Genomic DNA, 11,105 nt, shown 5'->3' with positions numbered 1-11,105 from the left:
TACATAATAATTATAAAAAAATTATGTGATAAGTAAATTACAATAACGTTTGAAAAAAATATATAATAATACTTATAATAATAAATAAATAAATTTTTGAGTTTTATTAAAAGCATGCTTAAAAACCCATCTAACGTTATATTTATTTACATATAGTTATGCATGACTATATAAATGATTACATATATTTTCCCACTATTGCAACATGCATTTCGTCCCAACTGCTACTATCAACTCATTCGGTCCAAATAGTAATCACTGAGACTTCTAAGCATGGGAAAATGTTTTTAAATGAGACATTTTATACACATTTACATACATGACATGCAAAGGTTCACCTATTATGGTAACTTTAATAGTTCTGCAAAGTTTTTTGTCTATACCTAGCAATGTTTTCCTCCCTAATGGATGCAATGCTTAAATAACAGAAGTATTTATTTATAACCTTTGCCGCAACCTTCATTTTCATCATGTTTGAAGACTTTTTTAAATCTACAAGTGTATTTAAATGAGTTAATGTACAGTGCGCACGCCACAAGCTGCTACTGTTTTCTTGGAAACCTCAATTAAACTTTAACTTTCTTGATGTAAAGGAGCCTCGCTGTAAGTCTATAATATGACATCTGATCCCGGGAGAGAAATTCAATCAACCCTGTCCTGCCTAACCGAAGGGCTTGTTGGCCCGACGGTTCCAGTGCTGCTTGATCCGGGACACACCGAGCGCAATGGCTTGACGCATTGCAGGTCTAACGTAACCAATCAGAGACGCCGTTACAGTCACGAGCGGATTGCAGGTCTCAGCCGACCAATCGTAAAAGCTGTGACAGGCTGAGCCGAAATCTCTCTAGCGTCAACAAAGACAGTGGACTTGATGCAATAAGTAATATTCCGAGGAAAGAAACTAGTGCCTTTCAGAAAAGTAGTTCCTCAAGATGTACTGCGTTCTTTCAACGTTTTTAGTAATAGTGGTTCTATTAAAAGTATAATAATGTAATTTATTCTGTCTTTATTTTTTGTCCATAAATTATGTAATTTTAAAAAGTTTAACGAACACGATTTTATTAATAAAATATATTATTAGAAGACAAATATTTAATATAATAACTCAATATATTAATTATATTGAATTTTTATTATGTTAATTCTAAGTTTACATTTATTGAAATGTTGCTGATGAATAAAAAAATATTTGAAAGTTTTTGGTTGTGAACATGGTTATAAATGTGCCTTTTGCTTGTCGTTTTCTTGTTTAAAAAGTGTGTATATGTGTATGATCTACAAATAAAACTAAGCTGAAAATTATTGACTGTGAAGATTATTGAGAACTACAACCGTTTTCACATTATGTATACTGAATGTTAATATACTAATTCGAATGTATTAGTAACAGCTTATTAAGTACTCCAGTAGATAATAACATAAAAATACATATTGAATACACATTGTTCATCCAGCTGCTTGCTATATTAATCTACTTAATATACTTTTAAATATACTATGCATGTTCACTGATGAAAGTGTGACACATATTTCAGACCTACCAGAAAATATCATATGTATCATATCATATAATAAAATGACCCAAACAGACGTACTGTACTCCATTATTAGGTTTTTACATAACTAAACAACACTTTCCCTTCACGGCGCTTATGATAAGAAGATGGGCCGGGCTTACAACTGCACTATGCGGAAGTGAGTGATGGGGACCGTACGGCGGAGGAATACATCGATGTATATAGTACCGGATCACCTTCAATACTCTGCGAGCGTCAGTTGCACGGTGGAGCTTTAACGGAGAGCGGAGCATCGCTGCAGTCTAGAGTAGATTAACAAACCCAGTCCACTCTCCACCCTCAGACATGGTAAGTATAGGCATTTATCATACACTAATCATTTATGAAATCCTGTCTATCTTTTATTTGTGTAACGCCTTATGAATGTTAGTATATACATATGATGTCTAACGTAACCACCTGCCTGCCTCTAACGTTACTGCGCTCGTGCAACATTCATCAGACGCTGTAATGTATTTCAATGCACTTTGCAAGCGATGCCTGCGTCCGTTATTATTTTCAACGTGTTGCGGTGTTATTGATGTCATAGTGCGGCAGGAAATATGACATATGCGTTTTATTATGGTGTGATGAGCTGGACAGCAGCAGACAGATGATCTCTGCTCACGTACGTTACTATTTTAAAAAATCCCATTATTATTTCCTTCGTGATTTACGTGTTTGAAACCACGTTTGTTTTGCATTAGCGAATGATTTTTGATTGAGACATCATTGACAGCGTCTGTGCAAAATCAGGCCAGTCTGAATAATGGCTATAGGGACATATCTTAAAGAAACAGTTTATTAAATAAATAATACCAGTCTGTTATTATTCATGGACCATCTTGTTATTCCAGACCTTTTCTTTTTAACTGGAACACTAATAGAGCTGTTAGGCTGAATGACATCCTGAGTCCCCATTCGCTTTCATTGTATGGATGAAGATGCTATGGAAGTGAATGGTGATTGGCGGTCAGGTTTTGTGTTGTTCCACAGAAGAATGCCAAAAAGGATGATAAGTTGAATATTTGGGAGATATTTCTTAAAACTGTAATTAATGAGGTCCATTTAAGCAGCTCTTATGTGGGCTGTTTTGGCAGTAGAGCGTCGTTTCATTTATGAAGACAACACAAGGCATTGTTACATGTGTGTATTACCATGGGATTTATCTGCGATGTACTTCTACTGGTTGGCACAACTGTCGGATCTAGTAAAATAAGCTAGATTAACAACATACACTGACTTCATTCATTGGTTTATGTTGGCGCAAACATTTTTGATTCATTGTCTTGGAAATGTAACAGGTTTGTTTGTTATCTGGACTTCAATGTTCTGTGTGTAAATCGTACCGCTGGATGCCAACCGAGAAAATAAGCAAAGCTTTGTTTAAATGGTGCGTTTTAGTACAAGAAAGCAAACATTGTTCGCAAAGCATGGAAAGAATGTCCTGAGTGAGTTCAACAAAAGTCAATGCCGACACATTAAGTCCATGAAAACCCTTCTGGTTCAGCTTTTCCACAGCATGCTGCCAGAAGGTTGCGTATTAATTTTTTTTCTGGGTGTTATTTAAGCCCGTTGGTGAGCATTATCTCAGTTCTGCGATGAGCTGTGAATGGTTAACTGCTGTGAGAGAGGTCTGTTTCCTCCCTTGGGCTGTGTCTTCAAGATCTTTCTGTCTATGGTGCAGCTCTAATCTTGTAATCTTGTTGTCCCACCTGTACGGGCAACAGTGCCATGGGATTTGGTGTACCCCTGTGAGAAAAACAACCCTGTATATTTTCCTATAAAGCAGGTGTCTTTGCTTCTTTATACTGGCATCTCTGCGATTTTTGTCACTGATACGACAGTCATGTTGAACTTTTTTTTTAATGCTAAAACAATATTTACACGTTTAGCTCATGTATATTAGAGCTGATTGGCTGTCCAGTGATTGGTACAGGATTAAAACTTTCGAGTTTCTACAATTATCCTAAATAATTTACAGAGTTGCCAGGAAGATAAAATGGCCAAACCAGCCCTAAATAAAGGGCTTTTTCAGGGATGTGCTGTCTTCACAGCACACATTTGGTTTAGTTCATGAGGAAGTCATCTTCACTGTCTTGGGTGTGAAGTTGTGGGTATAGTGCTGTTTGTTTTGTGCAGAGAGACAGTTACTGGAAATGGACTCCATAGTGCATTTTCATCTGTCTGGCGGCGTGATGGTTAAGGGCCTTGGGGACTCCCCGTTAACATGGTGTGAAAGTGGCAATACCACACTCATTATCGTACACTGGGTGTCCTGAGCATCAGGCCTCAGCTGCTCCTGCCGCTTGGCGACTCCTAAATCAAGGCCAGATTCCAGGCAACGTTGTGCAGCGTTTTCAGATCCAGGCCAGATTCCTGGCAGTGGTGTGCAATGTTTGAAGCCTTGCTGGATGGCAAACTGCCTGCAAGGCTTCCAGTAGAGGTGCAGGATCCTGTTTTCTCCCTATCAGCTAGAGAGAAGGAACAATCCTTTATAGGCAAAGCCCATCAAGAATAATTTGTGGTATTTAATGCAGATTTTCCTCCAAAATTTAAAAATTTAAGTACTGCTCATTTATTAGCAACTGATTGCTTTCTCAGAGTACCTAATGTGCTTAATAGATTTTCTGATTCATTTGGATCTATTTCAAATATAAAGCCCTTATATAAAGAGTGATTCAAATACTATGTTTTTACCATTTATTAAAATAAAAATTAATTATTTATATAAGTCTAAAATGAATGTAATAATACAAGATCTGTTGCTACGTCCATAACATTAAAGGACATCAAGGACTTAAAAATGAGGGACATATGTGCATATTTGGGTTAAATTTCAAGGGAATTATGGACCTCACACTAATTGGAACAACATGCAATGTGATGCACAACAACATAGTCATAATAGGACAGCACTAAAGAAACTCTTTGATCTCACAATCTTTCTGCTAGCTGCCCTGATCCTTAACTCTCAGTCTAACAGGACCCATAGGGAGAAACACAGAGAGAGAGAGAGAGAGAGAGAGAGAGAGAGAGAGAGAGAGAGAAATAAACTTGGCCAAAAGCACAGTGAGATGGTCGAGATAATGCATCCACTCAGGGAAAGGTAAAACCAACCATTGTGTTTGCAGACGGAGAGAGGTGTTTGCACAATTAGCAGAGATGCAATGTCACTCAGATGATCAAAGAGATCTAAACGCAAACCCACAGCTGGCTGTAAACCGAGATGACCACAGGAGAAGGTGAAGTGATGGGCCGCTTGATTTAGACGGACAGACCTTAATACTCTCCTTTGATTCAGCTGTCACCCTGTGTACCTGCAGGTTCACCTGCGCACCTCTTTGTTTGACTTGACCTGATGGCTGCCCATTTGACCAATCTCGAATAATGGAAACGATCCCTGACCCTCGGCTTTGTAACTTTAGTGAACTGCTGACATTAAGCTTCTCAGAAATCGTCCCAATATCTAGCTGCAAGATACCCAATGCGGCCTGGGAGGTTGGTACAGTAACACTGGCCTCAAGGGTCAGGTGAGCTCTCTCGGGGTTCATTGTTCATCAGCCTGATCAGGCAGAATCATCGCTGCTTGCTTACAGAGACCAGAATGCCTCCAAAGAGACCAATCGTCTACCCTGAGGAGGAAACTGTGTCCTTATGCATGGTCTACGATCTCCTCGACCAGCAGCAGTTCTTTTATAAAGAGCTGATTGAGCTACAGGAGAGAAATTATAAGTCCTTCCTGCACATGCTGGTGGAATCCACCAACAGCCGCATTGATAGTGTGGTACGAGACGTCCAGGATTTGAAGAATAGTCTGAAGCAGTGCCGAACTGAGCTTGGGGATGTCAGACACCAAGGTGTGCAAAATGCCAAACGGGCCGAGTGCTTGGCAGAAGGTCTAGTGATGGTCCGAGGTGCTGTGGACGGCCTGACCTCATTGAAAAGCCCCACCGCTGAGGTCAAACCCAGGAAAGCACCAGTGAAAGTGGACAGGCAAGATGTAAAAAAGACTGATTGCTGGGACAACGAACCCAAGGCGAAGAGGCTGGTGGCTGACTTGACAGACATTCGTTTTGATGGCATAAAGGTTGAATTATCAAGAAAACGTTTTTCTTTTTTACAATTAGCGCTTTTCAACAACCTTTTAAGGAGATACTATCAGTTTTTAAATTCTAGGTCAAGGTTGTCTTGGTTTATTGAGTTTCAAAGAGAAAGTTTTGAATATCACTATAAAGTGACAGGGCAAATCAAAAACATTCATGAATCTAATGAGATGTTATGTTCGTGTTATGGTTGAGTTTTTCCTCTGTTCCTTTTTTACATTGCACACTCTGCATATGCATTTGTTGGTTCCAGCTTTTTTGACGCTTGTTTTTCTTCATGACGGGACATTTCTGCCATTTTAGGTTTTTCTCAGTTTGACGCTAATGCGCTTGGCACAACAAAATGATGACTTGTATGTGTTTATGACACTCATTTACTCATCACTTTTCTTCTTCTCCATTTACAGGCTGACCAACTCACCGAGGAGCAAATTGCAGGTAAGGCAGTCTGTTTGTGGTGTGAACATACCCTGAATTAGCACCAGTACCAGAATAATGGTCGCAATATTAGCTTCTTACACTCTGACGTTTCAAATATTTGAGGTTTAAACCCTATCTTTCTGTTTCCTCACAGAGTTTAAGGAGGCTTTCTCCTTATTTGATAAGGATGGTGATGGTACTATCACCACCAAGGAGCTGGGCACAGTGATGCGCTCGCTCGGACAGAACCCCACAGAAGCTGAACTCCAGGACATGATAAACGAGGTGGACGCTGATGGTGAGTTGAGTTCATGACAATCAGCGATGCTGTCTGTAAGAATGTGCTATATTAAGGTTGGGGTTAAGTGTTTTTTAAAGCGTATTGTAGGCAGTCAGCACACAAACAATAGAAACGCTTTCCTGGCACATCTGTACACACAACGCTGGTTTGCAAGGCTGATTTTTGGCCTATCCTGCTCTGGTATGGTTCTACTCGAAAGCTTCCTCTACCCTATTGAGAACGGGTGTTTAAACGTTGATTAAACCGTTATCTTGTTTTGTAATTAGCTTGTGTGCAAGCAAGCAAGCTTTCAAATAGCACCAAATGTAATACGCCTGGGATGCCTCTCTTGTTACAGAGCTGATGTAATTAGTCTTTCAGTATGCTGTGGTGTCTTTAGAGAATGTCCTTTAACACTTGTATTGTTAGATCATGCAGAGTTTCTGAGACATACTGATCATTTTCAGATGGGATTGTGCGCTATGGAGTCGTTTTTGTAGGTCAGACAGCAGTAAAGCCCGTTGAATAACAGCAGGTAATAAAGACCTCATGGAATCCTTTACATAATCCACTTTGGCAGTGGTGGCAGTGGAATGGAGAGTGTTTGTGAAGAGCTTCAGTGAGAAGAACATGCAGTGTGAAGAAAAACACACACACACACACATACATAAGCACGTGTCTACACCCACTTTGTCAGATTACACGCGCAGTGTGAGCCCTATGGGAATGGCTGTGGTGATCATTTTCACACACGCATGCACACAGGAGGATGTCATATTTGTCCCGTGTAATGGAAATATCCCACCTCAGCTTGGTTAAACCTCAAGGGAAGCAAAACACGGGCATGTGTGCGCACACACACACACACACTTCAGCAGGACTGTCTCATCTTTCCTGTATTGTTTAGATTTCAATTAGCTACTATTTTGTTTTTGGAATATAATTATACACACAAATGGCTTCAATTTAAATTCTGCAATAAGTTTAACTGAGTAGGTTTAACATAACTTTAAAACCTACAACCTTTTTTAAATGCTATAAGGGAATTTGGACATCACCACATATTATTGTCTAGTATGAAAAGAGATTTAAGTGTTTTTAAACACACTTTAAAGGAGTGTACGATGAGAGCATAGGTACTCAAAGTAAAAATGGAGGATATCAAGCATGCTGTTCATGCCTGTGACTTCGCCTTTGTAGATTTGTATGCATCAGTGAGACTGTCAACTAGGGCCGATTTAGTTCAGCTAGATGATACCCAAACAGACTTAATACATGCTATTAGCTCTCATTACGCCTCATTATACTCTGTTTACTAGGCTGCTCTTCTCCTTCACTCTTGGATACTCCACCAGGTTTTCCCAAACACAATAGACTACATCAGATAAATGTCTGTTGTTTTCAGGTAACGGAACCATTGACTTTCCTGAATTTCTGACAATGATGGCCCGGAAAATGAAAGACACAGACAGCGAGGAGGAGATCCGCGAAGCTTTCCGAGTGTTTGACAAGGTCAGTGGTGAAAAGAGGGGCATTGTGGGAAGTATTTCTGCTGCCATGGAAAGAGTGAGGAGGCAGGAAAAAACAAACCAACGCTCGGAAAACTAAATAACAAGCCCTTGTTCCATATAAAGCTGTCATTGGTTTCAAGCAGATGGCCCAGTCAGAGATTTTTCCATGTTTACAGAGACATTTGATTGTCAATGGCCTCTCTTGCTTCCTTTTGTAAAATGTTACCAGTGCCTTCTCTTTTTAATCTCCATTATGCCTTCGCAACACATCATTTTTTTTGCAACCTGCTTTGGATTTAGTGCTTTTAATATTTGAACAGCCTGACTTATTGATCCTGTCTGTCTCTGTCAGGACGGGAACGGCTACATCAGTGCGGCAGAGCTTCGCCATGTCATGACAAACCTGGGTGAGAAACTAACAGATGAAGAGGTGGATGAAATGATCAGAGAAGCTGACATCGACGGTGACGGTCAGGTCAATTACGAAGGTACGATTCAGCTGTGTGCTGAGATTACCTGGAAAGAGTTTTTTTTTTTTTTTTTTTTTTTAAATGCAGATTAAACATTACTTTTAGGAATTGCCACTTCCAATTATAATAATGTAGCTTGGATTTGGATCACGCAAGGTTATTTGTGTGTGCGTATATACAAAAAAAATGGAGATTAATTTAAAGGAACAGTCTGAAGTTTGGTTTGAAATGTTGTGATTTTACCAGTATCACCACTGATGTCCATCTCTGTTTCTGTCCACAGAATTTGTACAAATGATGACGGCAAAGTGAAGCTCTTCTGTTTTCTCCTGACCTCTTTAGAAGACAAAAAAAAATCAGTCAAATGTTTTACTTACCTCTTACGCAAAAATATTCATTTATTCATACTGTTTCTGTATAGAAAAAAACTGAATGTTAAAAAAAGGAAAATGTCCATATATAGAAAAAAATATATTTAAAAACACAAAAACAAAAAAAGACATAACCAAACATAAATGACCTGCATGTACTGGTTAGTGGTCCTGTTCCCAAAGAACTGCTTAGACATCTACGAAAAAGATCAATCAATTAATCCTGATATCGAACCTTCAGAAACTAAAGTAAAAGCATCTGGTGAACTGCTTAACTGGTTCCATTTGCTAGTGGCGATGTTTGGGCTGGCCAATCGTCTTCTACTTCCTGTTTCTGTTTTACATGCATGCAGCTTGAGTCTGGAGCCGCTATTGGGGCGGAAAACCTCAGCGATGTCTGTCGGAGCGTTCTGGGGGAGAATTTTAAAAGAGGGTTGACTGGTTTCGGGGGAGGCGGGATCGGGTGGAGGGTGGTTTTTCTGAATCTGCATAGTGGACGAATGAATGGGACCTTTGCAGTTTGCTTCAATAACTAAATAAAGAGATATTTTTAAGAAAAATGAGCAGTTAAGAGATTTTAAACTACGTTTGGCATGTCAGGATATTTGGAGTTTTGTTTCTTTGTGCATTGTGCCCGATAGTAGGGGCGTTTAGCGGGAGGGAGTGGCTTGGGAGTTTCAGGGCGTGACCTTTCACCTTATGTGGAAGTGTTTTTTCGGGTAAGGGCAACGGTGACTGACTGTACCATTAAAATGTTTTTAATCTTTAGTTCTTCTCTGGGCTCTGATCGTGAGCATGTCGAATTATTATTATTTTGTTTTTTTCTCTCTGGAGAGCGCGAAAGAGGGCTTTTGGCCACCAGGGGTTTGTTTCGACTGCCCACCTTCAGTTCTGTTTATGTTCATTCCAAGTTGTACATGCTCGTCTTTTGATTTTTTTTCCAATAAAAGAACATGAACTTGAAGCTCTCAATCTTGTTTTTCCTTTTTGTCGTCCTCAATAGAACGGAGCATTTAAGAATGCTTTTACAGCCAACCTACAGAAATCACCATGGCAACATCTCTCTTTTTCTGTACATTTCAGTGTGTGTGTGTGTGTATATGTGTCATGTTGCATGAGCACTGATCTACCCGAGCGCAGGCTTGAGCGCATCTGTCTTTGGGGATTTTAGGGGTTGCCTGGCAACCTGGATCTGTGGCTCTGGTGGATGAGGGGGATATCAAAAAAACCATGTGGGAGCTGCTGAAGAGACTCTGGAGAGATGAAGAGTGTGTGTGCCTGAACGTCTACAGCTGATTAGATCCACCTCCTGTAGTCAGGCAGGGTTTATCCCTACAGCTCGTCCCTTCATTACTGGAATTATTTGTTCGCATTCCTCCAATCCATCATTGGCGTTGGATTTAACGTGAGTTTTGCACTCAATTTTCAGGCTCACTGTTAATTTACAGCTATTTAAAGCCTGAGCTCGGGGGGTGTGGAGATGATTGTGCGTCTACTATGTGCTCAGCAGCGAGAAACAGGATCCAGTGACAGGCGTGTGGGAGGAGAGAAAGAGTGCTAACAGCCCACATCTCTCTGCCCCTCTGACTGATGAGCTGCACGTGGCCAAGCGTGTGCATGTGTGTGCATTAAATTTGTTACTTTATCCAAGAAGAATAAGCTGAGGATGGTTGAAGGCTTCTGAAATATGAAGAATATGCCCCTGGTCATTTTTGTGGTTTGGTTGCAAGCACTGGATGGTCACACACTCTCTTAGTTTTATGGCTTTGTGGAGAATCTTTGAGCAAGAACAGCCATAGCATCCCACATAAACGGTGCATGTTTTACACAGCTGAATGCCACCACACAAAAGGGGACTGTGTCTAAGACTGCATTGAAGATATTATTCACTGTAATACTATTAAGTATCATGTACAATATTTCTGGGTTACTAATCAAATCTTATTATTTTCAAGCTACTGTATTTCTATACTAACAATATAATTATTTGCATTAATTTAGAAATAATTATTATTATTAATAGCCAAAATAATGAAGCTGCGGTCACACTAAAGTTTGAGCTTGCAAAATTCTGTAGTACAGCGCTGCTAAAAGGGGTGGGATTAAACAAGATTATTAGCCATTAAAAAAGCGATAGGTCCATATTTTAAATTTCAGTCCAGAGAGGTCATGTTTTGATCTTCGATTGGCTCACAAAGTCAAGTGATGCGATTTACTCAGGTCAGAGTTCACCAAGCTTGAACTTTGCAACGCAGTGAACTGTGAAACTTGTCGCACGAGCTTGCATTTCCGGTCTGACGTATTCGTGTGTGTATGAATGGAAGTCTCTGGGGAGAAAAGTCTAGTGTGACCACAGCTTCACTATGTAGGCTTTTATTCCAATTTAATGTA

General features: G+C 39.8%; 1 protein-coding gene across 1 annotated transcript; it reads left to right on the top strand.

Moving 5' to 3' along the window:
• Window positions 1-1,796: 1,796 nt before the first annotated feature.
• On the top strand, window positions 1,797-9,678 carry calm1a (calmodulin 1a). Its single transcript, NM_213351.1, is given in 6 exon segments — window positions 1,797-1,865; window positions 6,070-6,100; window positions 6,237-6,380; window positions 7,768-7,874; window positions 8,226-8,361; window positions 8,627-9,678. Coding segments are annotated over 6 exon segments (450 nt in total). The 5' UTR covers window positions 1,797-1,862; the 3' UTR covers window positions 8,656-9,678.
• Window positions 9,679-11,105: the final 1,427 nt, after the last annotated feature.

The sequence above is a fragment of the Danio rerio genome, chromosome 17 (assembly GCF_049306965.1).
Source record: "Danio rerio strain Tuebingen ecotype United States chromosome 17, GRCz12tu, whole genome shotgun sequence".
Lineage (NCBI taxonomy): Eukaryota > Metazoa > Chordata > Actinopteri > Cypriniformes > Danionidae > Danio > Danio rerio.
This window is presented reverse-complemented; position numbering and strand designations above follow the sequence as displayed.